General features: G+C 42.7%; 3 protein-coding genes across 3 annotated transcripts; 2 read left to right on the top strand and 1 right to left on the bottom strand.

The window, feature by feature from the left end:
* Positions 1-107: 107 nt before the first annotated feature.
* LOC9640391 (calmodulin) lies at positions 108-1,111 on the bottom strand. Its single transcript, XM_002971535.2, has 2 exons — positions 936-1,111; positions 108-674 (listed from the first exon to the last, which is right to left on the bottom strand). The coding sequence occupies exons 1-2, from the start codon at positions 1,009-1,011 to the stop codon at positions 301-303; spliced, it is 450 nt and encodes a 149-aa protein (XP_002971581.1). The 5' UTR covers positions 1,012-1,111; the 3' UTR covers positions 108-300.
* Positions 1,102-3,384, top strand: LOC9640390 (tRNA (guanine-N(7)-)-methyltransferase non-catalytic subunit WDR4). Its single transcript, XM_024676513.1, has 11 exons — positions 1,102-1,399; positions 1,449-1,607; positions 1,683-1,857; positions 1,918-1,974; positions 2,031-2,101; positions 2,156-2,231; positions 2,289-2,354; positions 2,415-2,497; positions 2,557-2,617; positions 2,662-3,118; positions 3,190-3,384. The coding sequence occupies exons 1-10, from the start codon at positions 1,194-1,196 to the stop codon at positions 3,109-3,111; spliced, it is 1,404 nt and encodes a 467-aa protein (XP_024532281.1). The 5' UTR covers positions 1,102-1,193; the 3' UTR covers positions 3,112-3,118; positions 3,190-3,384.
* Positions 3,385-6,614: 3,230 nt separating this feature from the next.
* LOC9640039 (glutaredoxin-C1) lies at positions 6,615-8,390 on the top strand. Its single transcript, XM_024676567.1, has one exon. It carries the CDS (start codon positions 7,303-7,305, stop codon positions 7,699-7,701), a length of 399 nt encoding a protein of 132 aa, XP_024532335.1. The 5' UTR covers positions 6,615-7,302; the 3' UTR covers positions 7,702-8,390.
* Positions 8,391-18,221: the final 9,831 nt, after the last annotated feature.

Raw genomic sequence — 18,221 nt, 5'->3', positions numbered from 1 at the left:
CCACTGTCCAGATAATAATTAAAATGCGGCGGCCACTACGTACGAAGCCGCACGTTAAGCTACTGATAATCCAACCACGGCTCATCCAATGCGTGTAAAAATATTACTTAGGTACCTAGCGAAGGATCTTAAAAACGTAGAGAAGGAAGGACAATAATTTAAAGCTTCGCGACGTGGTGAAATCGTCCTAACATGAAAGAAAGAAAAGAACTTTCCAAACAAAAACAAAGAGAGCTGAAGCAAGAGAGTGGGGGAAAAAAGGAGAAAAAAAAAGAACGAGGACGACGCGAGCAAACTTGACTACTTAGCTAGCATCATCTTGACGAACTCCTCGTAGTTGATCTGCCCGTCTCCGTCCACATCGGCCTCGCGGATCATCTCGTCCACCTCGTCGTCCGTAAGCTTCTCGCCCAGATTGGTCATTACATGGCGGAGCTCGGCGGCGGAGATGAATCCATTCTGGTCCTTGTCGAACACGCGGAACGCCTCCTTGAGCTCCTCCTCCGAGTCCGTGTCCTTCATCTTGCGCGCCATCAAGTTGAGGAACTCGGGGAAGTCGATGGTGCCGTTGCCGTCCGCGTCCACCTCGTTGATCATGTCCTGGAGCTCCGCCTCGGTCGGGTTTTGGCCCAGCGATCGCATCACCGTCCCCAGCTCCTTGGTCGTGATGCAGCCTACGAGAAGAAGAAAAAAATTTGAGTCATGCCCACAAGCTCCAATCGCCCAAATCCCACTCAGGAACACACCCATGTCAGCAATGCCATAGATCTGAGCCTCTAACCCTGGGATTCGGGGGCATCAAACCCTAAATCCCGGCTCCAATCCAGATGCCCGCAGCCCGGCGCCGCGAATCGATCGATTCACGAGCTGGACATCACGGAATACCAATGCCAAAGAGAGATTCTCGCACGACAGTGAGGGATCAGAGCGCTTACCGTCTCCATCCTTGTCGAAGAGGCTAAACGCCTCCTTGAACTCGGCGATCTGGTCTTCCGTGAGCTGATCGGCCATCTTCCTCGCGCGCTTCGATGGGCGCCTCCACAAAGATCCCTAATCGGTCGCGCCTAGGCTAGATCTCTACTCTCCACGCGTTGATGGCTTTGACATTAGTTTTACTTTATAGACTATGACATGGCGTCCCAAACTCACGGGAAATATGCCACCTCGGACTATACCCTAGTAAAGCCCTAGCAATGGCTGGAGAGGAGGATTTGGCGACGGCGGAAGCGGAAGGAGACAAGGACGAGCTCGAGGATGAGGAGGAGAAAGAGGTTTGTGAGGATCAATTCCATCCGGGCTCGCAAAGCCAGGCTATGGCTCCAGCGATTATCAGCATTCACCCCAATTCTCGCGCGATTGTGGTCTCAGTGGGAGCTGGATTTCGAGTCTTCGATCTAGAGTAAGAATTCCGCTCTTGGCGCTTGCGAGGCTGAGTGATTTATTTCCAGGAGCAATGAAGCGGTGACTCCAGTTGATGATTCTTCCGGCCACCGCGCTGCGATTCGAGCTTCTGGATTTAGTCACGACGGTGCATTCTTCGCGTCCGCCGGGGACGATAAGCTCGTCAAGCTTTGGGATACATTCTCGTGGAAGTGCTCGAAAACCATGTAACTTATCTTTCTTCTTCTTCTTCTTCTTCTTCTTCATGTTTTTTGGAAGCGTCATTTTAAGCACTCTTACAGACCTGTGAACAAGAAAACCAGCGCTGTGGCTTTCAGTCGGGATGGCCAGTGGCTGTTGGTCGCGGACAAATTTGGAGTGGTTTATGTTATCCCAACTCTGGCGCACGACAAAAGTGACACAAACGAAGAACCAGCTCAACTTCTGGCGCACTGCTGCAGCATAATCACAAGCCTGGTCGGGTTTATTCGCTCTCCTTCTGACTCGCTTGCTGATCCTTGAATCGGGTGTCTGCAGGAGACGTCTCCCTGTGGCAAATTTGTTGTAACGGCAGATAGAGACTATAAAATTCGTGTCAGTAGGCTGTGCTCTCTTTGGTTTCTTCCCTGCTGACTCTTCCACACTTGCAGGTAAGTGTACTTCCAAAGAATCCCATGCTAGGAGCTTACGAAATCCAAAGCTTCTGTCTTGATCACACAAGGTAACATCAACTATCAACGTCTGTCTTTGTGGACATGGGCTAAACTTGTTACAGTTTTGTATCTTGCCTTGCATTTGTGGGTGATGGATCGTCAGAAGCGTTATTAGTTTCCGGAGGAGGCGACTCTACGGTAAGTTTAAACATTCGATTTACAACCAATTTTTTTGCATGTACTTTCCCAACACAGATTCGTCTATGGGATCATGTTTCGGGGCACCTGCTGGATACAATTAATATTTTCAACCTCTTACAGGTCTTTTCTGCTATTTTTGCTATATATCTGCCTTGTCTCAAGTCCTTTTGTTGTGGACAGACTGATAAAACCGATACATTTGTTGCTCCTGCCGTTGTCAACACGTCAGCCAGCGGATCTGTAGTAGCTTCTACAATTGAGAGGTGTCTGTTTCTGGTACCTGCGTCATGCATATACTAACTGACTGTTTTGCAAAGCATAGGCTTACAGGTGTGATCCTACTTCGTTGTGACTTCGGTATCAAAAAGCTTTTGTTTCTTCAGGTATGGTTTTTCTTTTCTTTTCTTGACTGTTTTTGTCTTGTTAGAAAATCTCTTGGCAAGAACCTATATGCCCGACCGGTTTACAATTCGATAGAAAAGAAAGGCTGTGGCTCGTTGCTGGTGCAGCAGAGACAAGGGAAGTCGGTGATCGAGCATTGAAACCGGAACAGGTGACAGAATTGACATCACTCGCCCAAGCTTCCGCTGCTGGTGCGTTAACCCGCCTCCGAGTTATACAAAAATCTCCCGCCACGTCTTCGTACGAAGCACTGGACGATACCGAAGTTCCTGGCGGAGACCGTATGCTCAAGGTATTGCAAGGAAGTCCCTCCGACTCATCAGTCTCGGTGGCCGCAGCGGTGGCCGAGGCTGCACAAGCCGCCGAGCTCGCCATGAAGAACTTACTGTCCAAGAGGCAGTACACGGAAACTCACAGGGAGAAAAGAAAGCGGACTCGCAACGACAAAAAGGCGCGTGCGGCAACTTCTTCCTGACACGCAGGTATCAAGCTTTTGTTTGCATCCTTCCATCTTTTATTTTTTTGTCTCTGGTTCTTAAATCGTGTCCTTCAGACCTTGGAGCGACTTCTTCAAAACAGGCCTGATTTGTTTACGCAACTTTCCACCCCAAGCTTTGACTGGATTGCGAAACATTTGGGGTGGCCGCATTAATTTGATGATTGCTAGCTTCGATCTCTCAAATGCTGGGAGTATTTTTGTCTCCATTGGTACATGCAATGTATCTATAGATCACTGGTGTTGGGGGCTTTTGGGGTTTTGTGTGATTAGAATGCACAAGGAGCAAAGCTGCTATTCCCCCTGTGATAGCCGAAAGTCCGTATGCCGCACGGACTACAAAGCTATTCTCGATTAGATCTAGCTCGAGAGATCTCTTGCGTCATCAGGAACATGACTCTGGTAGGTAAAAAACAGCCGTAAAAAACAGATCGAAAGACACAAGTTGTTCTCTAGTTTACAATCTCGTCCCTGTCTTTGACAAGCTGGGCGGTTCTCATTCTAAAACAATGGGTAAAGTCTTGCGTCACCTTGACAAATCATCAACAGCAAACAACATCGACAAGTAGATATATATTTCCTGTGTGGCATGTCTGTCAATTGCGCATCGGAGAATGGGATTTGATCGTAAGCATTGCAAGCAAGCGCAGAGCTGGATTCGGTTGTATTGTCAAATTCTTGCCAGTGGGATTTTGGAAAAATTTCCCATTCCCTCTTCTTGACCGTTGAGAGCGCGCAATTACAAAAAATTTAAAAAGGAACATACGTGGGATATTCCACGAGTGTCCGGCGCCGTCCTTGTTCCGCGACGGCCTCTGTCCGTCCGTTGGGAATCGTCCGTCCGTTCGTACCGGCCGCATTCCAGATTCCTCGCAAAGGCGGCGAGGGCGGCTATGGAATGACGGTGGGCGAATCAAGAAAATGGTGCCACCACCACCACCCTAGCCCTAAAAAGATTGCTCCATTCTCTGCACGGATTTCCACATCAAATCTCCCCTTCCAAAGAGAGAATTCAACGATGAGATGAGACGACCCCCTGACTCCACATCCCTCCCACCCCGTCCGCCCGTCGGCGTCTACGTCCTTGCTTGCTCGCCCAATTCATTTCCCGCGCCTTTAATGGAGAGAATCTCAACAGCAGGAGACCTTTCTCCATCCATCATCCATCAGTGTTCTGGTTGTTGCTGCTTTCCTCGTATTAACCCCAATTCCTCCTATTAGCTTCTCACAAATTAGCTCCCTGGAAGATCGCGCCACCACACCAAGATCCTTGTTTACTTCATGCAGGCAGAAAATTTCCGGACGGTCAATGTTTTTTTGCGATTTCTTACGCCCTCCGTTTTAAATCGGCTCGAGGGCGTAAGAAATCGAAAACATGCAAGGCAGGGAGAGCGACGCAAGCGCACGCGCGCGTCACACACTTAGGGCTGACTAACTTTGCAAAATTTAGGGCTGGGGCGCGTGGGCGGACAAATCCTGTCATCCCCACTGACGTGGTTGCGTGACGGCAGCCACGACCACCTGACTCTGCTGCTGATTTGGCTTTTAGCCGGGGCCGTACCAACGCGGCCCAAATAAAAAATAAAAAAGAAATCAAAAGGGAAAAGCGAAAAGAAACACCAACGAATGTACGCTCCGGTTTGCTGATTTGCGATATCCAGAGCATATGGCAAGCATATAGTGATCGATTTTTTAAATCTTGGAAAAGGTGGGGATTTTACAATATCACAACCACACACACACACATGCAAAGGATCCGACATAGATACCAAACACACAGCGCGCCACGCAATCGCTAACGTAGGGGGCGTCCCACGTGGCAAATCCCCGCCAGTAGTCTATAGGCCGCTCGATCGCATTATGTATGGAAAAGGGCGGTGCCAGTGGCGGTGACGGCTCACACGTGGCAGCCGGAGACGCGCCGGCGGCGATGGTGCAAGCAAGGTTTAAGCTATAGGCTCATAGCACATGCATTTAACATATCTCGCACAGGTGCCATAGGGATTTGGGTTGGTACATACGACCGGCCTCGGAATACGTATCGAAAACGCAAACTCCCAAAGTTTTTATAATTCACACTCGAGCACAAAAAAATTGCCTCCATGATTGAGGAGATGATTAGCTTAAACCTTGGTGATTGAAGGGAGAAAATCTACCATGGGGGGTTGGTACGGCACGCCCGGACGTTACTAGACTATACGTAGGTACCTCATTCTATTCCGGACCCAAAAGGCTATGGTTTAACCGACGAGTTCTGGGGAGGGTCGCAAGTGATTAAAAACTACCAACCATGGAAATATGCATACATCATGGATGATGGTAGTGATCTTTGTAGGGATGCATACATGACGTCAAAGCTTCGCGGGCAGCTGCAAAGCCAAAAAGGAAATGGCCACATGATGTCCATGAGACGTTGCTTGATGGCAACATTTCAATCCTCATTCTTGATATGGTAGTGGGGATGGATCATCAAGAGACAAGCGAAATTTTACTTTTGCCAGTGGGGGTTGGTAAAACATAAGAATTTGCTTTGGCCTTACTTAACCAGCTGGCAAGGAAAAAGACCACTTGCCTTGCTTTGGTGTAACTTTGTATGGCGAGAGAGAGATGGAGACTGAAAATTTCAAAAGGGGGTCTAGCGGAAACTAGGTCACTGGTGATCCGCCATGGAACTTGACAATGTGCGGGTTTGGGAATGTCCCATTGCAATGAACTTAGTACATGAGAAAAGCACTAGATTTATGGGAACGATGATCAACAGTGGGGATTTCTTAACTTGCAAGCGCACGTGAGTAGGTTGAACAAAGTGGGAAACCTATGATTGCCCCCGCGGCCAGTACCATGGCCTTTGAAATTCCATGCCGCAAATGATGTGATTCAAGCTGATTTCGATCGGGAGTCGAGGAAAAGATAAAATGATTCCCCCAAGTCAAAATGCCAACCCTAAGAAGGTGGACTCATTGCGTATCTGGGGGGCAATCTATCAACTGTTTGCGTCGTTGCTTTTGGTAGATCAATTCATTATTGCAAGTGTATGATATTCCTGTTGTAAAGGCGTGATTGCTCCTCCTCCATGTTAACGTATCAATGCCGATTAGGTCAAAAATAGCTTGCAACTGCGAGATTCTCATCCCTGGCTGTTTTCAATGTGATGTAAGCCTTTGAATTCATTGTTTCATATCAATGCAAGCTTTTCTTGGCTCTGCTTTTGCGCGAGAAAGTGGGGACCTTTCTCCACGCTGGCGGTATCGCTGACGTGCACAGTGAAAGCACCAGCCACGTCAGTGCTTGCGTGGCAGGAAGATAAAATCTTGGATGGATGGGGATGGCTGAATGTGGGATGGATGCATGCATGCGCGGCACTCTCTCTCTTCCGGTGTGAAACGAAAAGAAGGCGTTTAACTTGTTTTACCCCACCCAATCACCTGTATATAAAGCAATGCCGGGAGGGGTCACGGTAACAGTGGGTGGTAAAAACACATAGAGCGCTTTTGGTTTTTGGCTTTGTTTGTTGCTTGTGTTCTTCGGGATTTCTTCTGGTTTCGTCCGGGAGAGGAGAGGGATTTTGCTTCTTTCGGGGCTCTTGGGTGTTTCTCTCTCGATCGCGATCGTGCATGCTGCTAGCTTCTCCGCCGCATTGCTCGCTCCACAGCTCTGCGCCTTCTTGATCCGCCTCCCATTCCCTCGCCTCTGGCGGAAAGATTACCGCGGCAGCTCTCTTTCCTCCGCTCCCAATTCCGCCCCGCGAATCTTTCTCCATCGGCAAAGCAGCAGTGTGATCGGTCGATCTTCGCCTCTCCCGTTTCTTGGTTTTCTTTGAAAGAAGAAAGAAGAAGCCACGAAGCGAGCTCTCTTTTTGTCTTTGGAGGAGGCGCGCGCTGTGCTGCTCTCTCTGTGCTGTGCTGTGGCCGTGCTGTGATCGATCGCGCGACGACATATCCAAGATTTCCTTGGCCAAGGCACATTTGTCGCTTGTGATAGCTCTTGTCACTCTCGCAGCTCTCGGCTGCCACTGTCTTGTTCCTGAATCGTCCTCGTCCCTCTCTCCGCAGAAGAATATAGAAGCTCTCTCGCACGCTTGCTCCAGTTCCTCCGCCTCCTCCATCTTTGCGAACTGCGCTAGCTCTCCAGGCCTCCGCGCGGCATCTCTCCGAATTCTCGGGAGTGACAATGTACGACATCTCCAGCCACGCCTCGACGGCATTCCAGCTCATGGGATCCGGCGGCGGCGGCCACTGCCACGGCGCGCTGAGCGCCATGGAGAGGGTGGAGCGCATGGTGTCGGAGAACGCGGTGGTGATCTTCAGCATGAGCAGCTGCTGCATGTGTCACGTCGTCAAGAGCCTGCTGTGCAGCCTGGGCGTGAACCCGACCGTGTACGAGATGGACGAGGAGAGCGATGGTGGCGACATGGAGGAGGCCCTGGCCCGGATAATGGGCGACTCGCAGGTCGTGCCCACCGTCTTCATCGGCGGCAAGCTCATCGGGGGCCTTGATCAGGTGATGGCGGCCCACATCTCCGGCTCGCTCGTGCCTCAGCTCAAGGAGGCCGGGGCGCTCTGGTTATGAGCGAGTTAGGAGTGAGAGGAGGATCATCCATCGTCGATCGATCATGGAGGAGTCGGAAGTGGTTTCTAGTTCGCTCAAATCTTTCTAGTTTCCTTTACCTTCCTCTCTCTCTCTCTCTCTCTCTCTCTTTCGAGTCACGGATCTAGAGCGCCACGCAGCGAGAGAATTTAAGCATCGTAGCTTCTTGTTTTTTGTTTCTAAATTCCCTAGAGTTTCTTTCAGTATAAGAAAAGTTGTCTCTTTTCCCTTCGTTCGTCTCGTCCACCATCTTTGGCCTTCGTTTCATCGTTTCTCTCTTTGTATCCCAATCAAAGACTTGTGGGTCTCGCCAGTCAGCTCCTGGACGCACAATCCAGCACGAAACGACAATTATCTCGACCGTTCCAGCTCTCCGCCCGAAAGTTCCGGGTCGATCGAAGGGCAATGTCGAAGCTAGGAGGATCAAGAACAAGAATTGAAAAGATGCTGTTGCGTTGGTCGGACGGAAGGGCTGATGAGCTCAGTCCACAACTCGAGTGTCGTTTTTGCTTGTGTAAATGTTTCATCATCATCAACCAACATATCATCGCTATCATCATCTGAAGCCAAGGAAAAAAGGAAAAAAAAAAAAAAGAAAAGGAGAAAAAATGCATGAGAAAAAAAGAAAAAACTAAATAGGCTAATGTTCTTTCAGATTCTCAGTCGCTGTGCTTCCAACTTGATTGTTGGAGTGTGGGGAGGGCGATTGACAAAACCTCCACTGGGCTTTTTTATATACTCAAGTTGTGTCGTCTCGTAGCGTTGTTGTTGATTGTCCCAGAGCTCCTGACGTCCATGGAGGGCGAAAGAAAGAAAGAGAAATGGACGACGCACTCCGAATGTGTGTGTGTGTGTGTCTATGTGTGTAGTGGTGTTGTTTGCTCAATCAGTCTTCGAAAGCGCTTGACACAGAAATGGAGAGTTGAATTGAACTTGCAGTCTTTGGTCTTTGACAAGGTAGAAGTGTAGAGTAGTATAGTAGTACCAAGCGCTAGTATTTAGTGGGGTGGTCCTAGGCCTCGAAGAAGTGCCATCCTTTTTGAAGAGAAGATATTACATAACAGAAAAATTTCTGCAAGTTGATGGTGTATATCTGCATCCAATACGGGAAATGAGAAAAATGAATGGAAAGAGGAGAGTGTATGGAGACATGTCTCTCTGTATATGTCTTCCGCGAGGAATCAAATCCATACTTCAGAATTCCGGGTCGTCGTATTCGCTTTCAGGAGTGCGCTCAGCTCAGCAGCACCAGGAGCAGCAGCAGCAGCAGCAGCAGCGGCTCAGACAATTGAAAGCTCCATCGCGAGTAATTCGAGTGAGTGCGAAGGGCATTTTAAAAATCGCCCGAGACCATGGACCATTTGTTTTCAAAGAGAATAGAAAAGATGAGAGGAGTGAGCTCAAACAGAATGAATGAAAACGAAAGAGCGAATGATGGATGATGAAATCGGTCAAAGCAGCATCAGCGGCAGCAGCAGCGGCAACAGCTGCAGCAGCGGCCAGGCAGCCAGATCTTTCTCTTGTTTAAAATGCAGCGGCACCTTTCTGAGATTATTCCAGTATTCATGATCAGGCATATGGCAGCATGTTCTCGGTCAGAGCCTTTCTTTGTTTTAAAAGCAAACAAAATTCTTATCACCTCACCTCTCCTTCGTCTCTCACCCTCAGCGTGTGTCAGTTGGGTCTCTGAAGCAGCCGGTTTGAGTCAGAGTCAGAGTGCTGCATTAGCAGCAGGAGCCCTAATACATGGATAGATATGGCTTCCGAGAGCTTGCTTCGTTTGCTGGCTTCCTTGTTCCATTTCCGTCCTTGTTTCCTGTCCTCTGCTTATTTGGGCTTCTCGAGGAAGAATGCTGGTTCCGGATGCTGAAATTCCCCTTGTTGCCCGCCGGATTCCGTGGTAGATTCTCTCTGGTTTTAGTAGTCTAGAAGGAGGGAGGAACCTGACTGACTGTAAAAGCCTGCTCTTCCGAATCTGACTTCCAACAGGGGGAAAAAGCAAGAGTTGAGTTGAGGGATCTCTTCCAAGTACTGTACAGTCGTGTGCGTACACTGTCGTTGAGCAGCTAGAGGTACACGGTTCGGACAAAAGCTTTGCTTTTGCTTGAAAGACAAAGCTTGGTTGTTGCTTTCAAGCCTTTGGGATTTTGGGTTGGGGAAAATCTGCAGGAGCATGCTCTTGAGGATGTGGATGTATGAGCCGGCGAGTTGAGTTCATCCTTTTCGTGATACACACAGACGTATCGGTGTACGTTGCTGGTTTGTGCTGCACCTCTGCAGCTGAGCAAGGCACGGGTATTGAGTCAAGTGCTCAAGGAGAGGCGACTTGTTTAAAGCTCAAACAATTCCCAGGAGGGTATGAAAAAAGATGTGCACTATGAATTCCTATAGTTTACAAAATTATTACAGAGGGTGCCACCAACCAAGCCATTTTGCAAAACATGTATTGATTTTTAGATAAAACTTTCCAAGTCTAACTTTCTTTTAGAGGCATAACAGAACAAGGCCAATACAATTCTTTGCACTGGAAGTTCTCTAGAATATGATGTTTGGGCTACATATTTCATTTCGGAGGATATTTTACAGTAGTAATTGCTATGTAACTTCGTGAGGTTAAGAGTTTTGACCAGCACATATAGTAGATATTAAGGAAATAAAATAATTTACATCCAAAAATAAATTCACATTATTACAAAATGATGGAAGCCAATAAAATAAATACATATTAAATTCAACTACAATATGACCACATTTCCAAAGAGAACGGGTTTATAATGAGATCAGCACCATTAAAGCATTGTATGTCAAAAGTTCATCCTTCTGTGTCACAATTTAATAAAAGAAGAATGAAAATGACATAAGTCTAGTACCTTAAATAAATTGATATGAATTTCATGTAGAAACATTTGGTTTGCTTAATAGTAGTGTTATTCTTATTTATTAGTCTAACTAATCAAATAAATTTTATAATTATAAGCATGTTTGTAATTTATAAATACAAGATTAATCTTATTGCATAGATGGGAGAATAAAAAAATATATATTAGAAAGTATATAAATTAGAAATACAAGATTAATTTAAATGAATAAAAACTGCTAGATAGTTGAATATCCTAGAATATCTAAGCATAATCCAGTACCATCGCAATCCCTAGAGAGGTTTGCCTAAGCAAACTAAAAATTATAATCTCTTAAGAGAAAAATAGGTTTACAACTATGATATCTTACACTTATTAAATAGCATAGAAATTTTGATCATTCTTTTGGGTGATGTGTTATTTTATATTCACAAAAGGTTTAAACTAAATAAAACTTCATGATATTTCTATAATTTAAATTATAAAGTAGTGATATTTCATAAATACTTTAAATAAAATAAAAATAAATTCTTTTTGGTTAGTGCATAAACCTAGAATATACTTGGATATTCTAGGATATTCTACCATCTATTGGTTGTTATTCATTTAGATTCATTTTGCATTTATAAGCATGTTTATAATTTATAAATTTTTCCTATAAACACTTTCTTGTATATTATTTTTTATTCTACCATATAATGGTTTATATGCAATAATATTAATAGTTTTTAATAAATTATTAACATATTTATAGTTATAAACTTTCATTTGATCAATTGGATTAAGAGAGAAGAATAACACTACTATTCAGTGAACCAAACATTATGAAACACACAATAAATTATTTAGCATATTTAAAAATTGTATTGAAATTTTCTAAGCACTACTAATATCAAATGTTTAATATAAATTTGAATTTTTAAAAAGAACATCACAATATGATGTCTCAAAAGTTTCAATTATAAGTGTTGAAAATTGAGAAATAGATAATGTATATAAAGTATAATATTTTTAATAAATAGCTTTTAAATCTATATAATAATCTCAATTTTTTTATATAATAATTAATTTTTAATTAAATAATTATTTACAAATCATAAAATTGTACAGATTTAATTTTGTATACTATTATTAGTGTAGTGGGATTTTGGTAACTATCAGATTGATTTAAATCCGAACCACTTATTCTGTTATATAAACTATGGTTTTCAAGTTAGCATACCATTTTATATTCTATGCACTTATACTGATAGAGGTGAGAAGTAACTTCAATTATCCTTGAAAAGTGTTTGGATTTATAATTTTGGTTTAGATCTAGTTTTTCATGACTTCTCCTCCTTGGATTCTAGAGCATCAGTATTTGATGTTATGTGGTTGCAACTGAATAATCAAATGTAAGTTACAAATTTTTTCTTTCCAATTTGCCAGTTTACCTCGTCTATCCGACCAACATTGCCTTGGCTTGTGCTAAGTTCCCTCGCCAAAGTTCCCACCTATTGTACCAGCTCCTATTTGGTCTTACTTGGTTTCAACTACTCACTACATGAGCAATAGAGTGTTAGCTATCTATCCACAGGTTTCCAAATCTCTCCCACAATCCCCCTCCTCGAGTTAGACTGGACTTAAAGTTTGGCTACACTCCCCATAGGCACAAGCAGCCATGCACACCAAGCCTCCAGGTTCCTAATACCCCTTGGTACAGCAAGACTTGATCATAGGACTCTCTAAATCCCAAGCCTTGGGTGCAACACTTGTTTCGGGACATCGAGGCGAAACACCGTGGCTTAACAGCTCGGTATGGGTACCTCTACCCCCCCTCCCCCCTACTTCCAGCCTGAAAGGAAGGCCCAAGCCCCTAGGAAGGGCGAGTACCAATGAGCCACAAGGTACTCAAGTGGGGCACCACTCCACATGAGCCAGGAGCACTGTAGTTGGTTTCTTTTTTGGGAGTGGGAGCTGCTCTTGAGCACTTCCCTGGATGGCCCCTTCGGCACCACCCAAGTCCATGTTCACTCCCACCCAAGGCCCCTTGGCCCCAATCTCAACCTCAAGTTTGTTTGGAAGCACCACTAGAGAGTTCCTTCCCGATCTCGGACTTGATTTCGGACTCGACCTCGGACTCGGTTTCGGACCCAGTTTGGATCTCGGACTTTGTCTCGAACTCGGTCTCAAACTCGGTCTCTGATTCGGCCTCGGATTCCATCTCGAACTCGGTCTCAGAGTCAGTCTTGGACTCGATCTTCGACTCGGTCCCATCCGATGAACTCTTTGTCATTTCGGTCATGCTTTCGGGGATCCTTTAACCTACGACACCTTGGGGAGTTGGTTCCTTACATTAAACTTAATTAATAGTGGCATTTATAATATATTGTGCAACTTTTACTTTTACTGCTAATCCTCACATCTAGCTAGAGTTCTTCTATGGGAATACTAAGGATTATATATATAATTAGTTCAATCATTTTACAATGATATCATTATTGGGATGATGCCCTATATCTATGAGAGTTTTCTATAAGAAACCAAAGAAAATGACTCAGAAAGACGATCCATAGGGTTCAAATATAAAGGGAAAGAGCCCATGAATAAGAATGCACCCCCTTTTTCAATCGGTTAAAAGTCTTGGGATATTTGGGGTTAAGTGTCTTTGGGTTAGAATAATATTAAGCTGGGTGACCTTTCAAGAAGTCCAAATTCAAAAACTTACATTTCCCATATCCTTCCAAATGATGGCATGTGTAGGTTAGATTTAAATCAAATTAAGAATGTTGTCGCTAGTATTTCATCAAAATCTTGTGAAACTTATGCATGTATTTGTTCTCACCACTCTTAACAACACTTTTCAACTGGTACAACATTATGAGACATTATTTATTTCACTTATTGCTATATAGATCTTGTTCTAATGGAGGTGGATGCTATTGCTACTTGTGTTCAAGGGCAAGGACAAGGATATGGTTGTGGCTGTGATGTTAATTGTTAAATGTGTGATGAAGTTGGCCACACATATAAGTGTTTTTGGTGTTTTCCAAATTGACATCCTTCATTTTCTAGATGGAAGCCTTAACATCATCAATGTTCTATTGATGCTACTACAATGGTAATTTGACATAAAATTTCTTTCAAGAAATGAAGAGTTATATGAGAGGTAGTGACAAAAGAAGGATCAAAGGAACTAGAGTCTAGTTTTGTACAGTTTATATCAAGGGAACTAGAGTTTAGTTCTATATAGCACAGATCCATGCTGCTCACTCCATAAACACATGCTCCCAATCTTTAGTGGTTGTGAACTTTATTCCTTATCTATAGTCCCTAGCTTCATCTCTCCCATGTGACTACACCTATTAATGTAAAGGACTTAAGTCAGTTGTAAAATTTGTGGAGGCACTACCTCACTTGATCTCCATCCATATAACACTTAAAGTTTCTCAAAGTTACAAAATGCCCTTGAAGATGTACAGTCTTAAATCCCATAGTATGGTGAACTAATGAGGAGTGTACAATCTCCAGTAATAGTGATGCTATTGTTGCATGGAGGTCCTCTCCTCGTTATTGTGTAACCAATCCCCTCCAACTAAGATTGTTGTTTCTAGCCTCTCATTATAGCAGTAGGAAAAATGCTTCACGCTATTATTGTCAATGCAGAATTGGATTCGGATTTCAAAGTGAACCACTATGTCCTTTTACTTTTATCACTTTTATAACCCTTTTACTTCCTATTGTGTTTCCATCTTACTAATTTATTCCCTTTTTATATCCCTTAGATAGTTTTTATGTTGTAGTGGTTAACCGGCTCAAGAAGAAGTATGTTAATCTTCTCGACTTTAATCTATCATTTGGGGCCCAAGATTGTAATGTATCATCCTATTCTAACAGGAGATGCTCATCTAATTAAGGTTTTTGTTTGGCATCGATCATCAAAGGAAATCAAGATTTTATATACAAACATTAAAGAGATGTTAATGAAAGGTGTTATCTGAAAGTCTTAGAATCTTTACACTTGTGAACTTTATATTGTGATAAAGCTTGATGAATCAATTTGGCATCGACTATCATCTATTAAATGAGGTAACTACCCTAGATATGTACACACTACTATCTATTGAATCGTCTAGGAAGAAGTTATTTATTTACCAAATTAAAGGAAATTAATTAATTAATTAATTAAATTTTAGATACTAGTAAGTACTAATAGCTAAGGAAAATGTTTCCAAAACTATATTTTATACACTATTTAGTTTGTATGAATTCTTGATGATATTATTTGGTTTAAACAATGTTCTAGTGCCTTTTCAATAGATAATGAATAAGGTTCTTTACAATATGCGAAAGGTGATTATTAACTTCATCAATGATATCTTAATCTATTTTGAGGGGATATAGGAAGAGCATGTTTGTGATGTTTGCAAGGTGTTGGATTGGTTGGGGAAGTTAATAAGTGGTTTAAATGCATATTTGGGTCTAAGGTTACCACTTATTATATTTCTTATAAAGGTTTGTAAGTTAATCTTAATAAATTTGTGGTTATTCTAAAGTTCCCTACTCCAAAGTGTGTGAATGATATGCAATACTTTTTAGGCAAGGTACAATATTTCAATCATTTTCTTTATCATCTTTCTGATCATATTGCACCATTGAGAGTGTTTCTAAAGTTGTTAACATTGTTGTTAACATTGTTGTTCATTTAATTTGAGAACTAGAAATGGGCATTTATAGATCTTAAATGCCTCCTTCTATTTTGGTATATTTTGATTACAAATGATATTTTATTTTATGCATAGATGCTTCTGATATTAGTCTTAGGGGTGTATTGATATAAAAGAGCATGAGTATGCTTTGTCAGTGTCATCCCATTACATATATTAGCCATATATTGCAACCAATTTACTAAAGGTTATCATATTGCAATTACTTCATTATTGAAAGGGAAGAATTTAATTGATTATATTATTTAGTGGGTTTTGAAGCTTTAGATATATGATTTTAAGGTTATTCATTGCCTAGGGAGTTTTTATAGCTGATGTTGACACCCTTTCTTGAGCTTATCTCCTTCTTAACTCTCTTCTTATATTTTTTATGACTATGTTATTTTAGCATTAATGGGTTTTTTAAACAAGGATTCCATACCATCAACAATTGCTATACTAGATGTTTAGTATTCATGAAATGTAGAGCAAGATTTATCTTCTCCTAATAAAGTTCATAAGGCTTAAAAAATTAAATTATAGATCCAAAGGATTTGTGATGGATTTAAAAATTATGCATCACTTGTTGATGACTTGCCTTTTTGGCATTTATATTCTTAATATCACCTTGAAGATGACCTTCTTTATTTTGTGAGGACTGATCGTGATGATTATTTACAATTGGTGGTGCTTTTGATCTTTATTTTATACTTTTTTCATGACTCCTCTATTTTAAGAAGGCGTATGGGACATCGTTGTGTGACTAAGAAGCTACACAAGTCTTTCTATTAACTAGAAATATGACATGATGTTATTCAGTATATATGCAATTGCATTTAGTGCCAAGTTCATAATATTCCCCCTTATGTTGTGGAAGGATAGTTGAAGTGAATTATAGTTTCATGTTTGTTTGAGTTTGTGGTATTTGATTTGATAGGGCCTTTTTCAAAATTGATTACTAGCAATGAATACATCATTATTACTTTTGACTACTTAACTTATTGGGTGGATGTTAGTGCTCTTGCTAATGTATCTACAACTACTATTGAATACTTCCTTCTCAATTAAGTGGTGTTCGAATATTCATATCTGAAGTGGATTCTCTTAGATAATGGTTCTATATTTATAACTGAGTGTAAGTGATTAAATTTTTCTTTCTACTTTAGTCACTTAGCCACATCTTTGATCATTTGAAGGAGTCTCACTCACAACCTTTATAAGTTCTATTCACGACTTGGGAATATGCTAACTCATAAATAACATCTATACCACTTAGCCTTTGCACTTGGTCCAAATACTCCATATTTCTAATCCTATGACCAACACCCCAAAAGTATTATTAACATTTTAGCCTATTACACTAAGGCTATGTTTTTTTACCCTTATTTTATTAGTAATCTAAGACCATTTGTACCATACCATTTGACTAGGCCATATGTTATGGAATCTTGACCGTTAGGCTTCCTCACTATGTGATTGTATCTTTAGTCATTACACATGAGAATTGTTCTTCCTCCTTTCCCCAATCTAGGATTTGGGATAATGTTTTGAAACACTGGGGCTCTACACTCTCCTCACCTTCTACCCTTAGGTGTCTTAGCTGTAAGCTCTTGAGTTTGGACTTCCCGGGAGGTCACCCAGCCCAGTATTATTCAAACCCAAGGACGCTTAACTCCAAGTATCCCAAGATCCTTAACCGATTGAAAAAGGGGGTGCACTTTTATTCATGGGCCCTTTCCTTCTATATTTGAACTCTTATAGATCGCCTCTCAAGTCATTCTCTTTGGTTGCTTATAATCTACCACGCTTCCCTGCAAGTTCACACCCTCGTGAACAAAAGCTGAGAGCCACAGCTCTCCCGAGAGCCTCGCTCTCTTGACACCCTACCCCTCGAGTCGAGCCCTCGTGAACAAAAGCTGAGAGCCACAGCTCTCCCGAGAGCCTCGCTCTCTTGACACCCTACCCCTCGAGTCGAGCCCAGCGGGAGCAAATTAGACCTGCTAGATGTCAATCAACATATGGTGTGATTCCCCTAGAGCCTTGCTCTCTTGACACCCTACCCCTTGGGTCGAGCTCAGCGGGAGCAAACTGGACCTGCCAGATGTCAATTAACATGTGGTGCGATTCCCCTAGCTAACCTGGACCTGCCAAATGTCAATCAACATATGGTGCGATTCCCCTAGTCAACCAACAGAGTCGGACTCGAGACCCCTCTGATACCAAATGTAAGCTCCTGAGTTTGGACTTCTTGGGAGGTCACCCAGCCCAGTATTATTTAAACCCAAGGACGCTTAACCCTAAATATCCCAAGACCCTTAACTGATTAGAAAAAGGGGTGCACTTTTATTCATAGGCCCTATCCCTTTATATTTAAACCTTTATGGATTGCCTCTCAAGTCGTTCTCTTTGGTTGCTTACACTTGCTATATAGCTAAAGCAAGGTTCTGATGAGCCACACTAGGTATTCCAAGTAGGTAGGCATTTGGACTGGAAGCATCGACCATTCGATCTTCTGGGGAACTAAAACCAACTCTTGAACACTTCACTAAATTCCCTATTTGTCTATTCGTGTTCACTTTAGTTTCAGTGGTTATATTATTATCCACCACATAGATATAACCTTCCTTGGTCATATTGACCTTTCTTTGATAAATTGGAGTCCTCCTCCTACTATCCTTTTGGATCTCATTAAACCCCCTAAGGTCTAAGAAATGATGCTTTGGGCTTTCACCCTTGGACTTGGACTTGGACTCAAATGTGGTCTTGAATTAGGTCTTGGCCCCAGTCTCAGTCAGTCTTGGTCTCGGTCTCGATCTCGGTCTTGGTCCCCATCTCGGATTCCTTCGCAGACTCCATCTTGGATTCCTTTTCAAACTCCATCTCAAATTTCTTCTTAGACTCCTTCTCGAACTCCATCTCGAATTCTATCTTAGATTTGATCTCGACACTTCTATATGTC

The sequence above is a fragment of the Selaginella moellendorffii genome, unplaced genomic scaffold (assembly GCF_000143415.4).
Source record: "Selaginella moellendorffii unplaced genomic scaffold, v1.0 SELMOscaffold_17, whole genome shotgun sequence".
In the NCBI taxonomy this organism is placed as follows: Eukaryota; Viridiplantae; Streptophyta; class Lycopodiopsida; order Selaginellales; family Selaginellaceae; genus Selaginella; species Selaginella moellendorffii.
Note: the sequence above shows the minus strand (reverse complement) of the source record. Positions and strands in the feature narration are given on the sequence as shown.

Excerpts from the sequence above, each read along its gene's own strand:
- LOC9640391 (XM_002971535.2), bottom strand. The coding sequence starts at position 1,011 with ATGGCCGATCAGCTCACGGAAGACCAGATCGCCGAGTTCAAGGAGGCG. Across the intron at positions 675-935 it reads CTTCGACAAGGATGGAGACG|GCTGCATCACGACCAAGGAG; the intron begins GTAAGCGCTCTG and ends TTCTTCTCGTAG.
- LOC9640390 (XM_024676513.1), top strand. The coding sequence starts at position 1,194 with ATGGCTGGAGAGGAGGATTTGGCGACGGCGGAAGCGGAAGGAGACAAG. Across the intron at positions 1,858-1,917 it reads GCAGCATAATCACAAGCCTG|GAGACGTCTCCCTGTGGCAA; the intron begins GTCGGGTTTATT and ends GGGTGTCTGCAG. Across the intron at positions 2,355-2,414 it reads ATATTTTCAACCTCTTACAG|ACTGATAAAACCGATACATT; the intron begins GTCTTTTCTGCT and ends TGTTGTGGACAG.
- LOC9640039 (XM_024676567.1), top strand. The coding sequence starts at position 7,303 with ATGTACGACATCTCCAGCCACGCCTCGACGGCATTCCAGCTCATGGGA.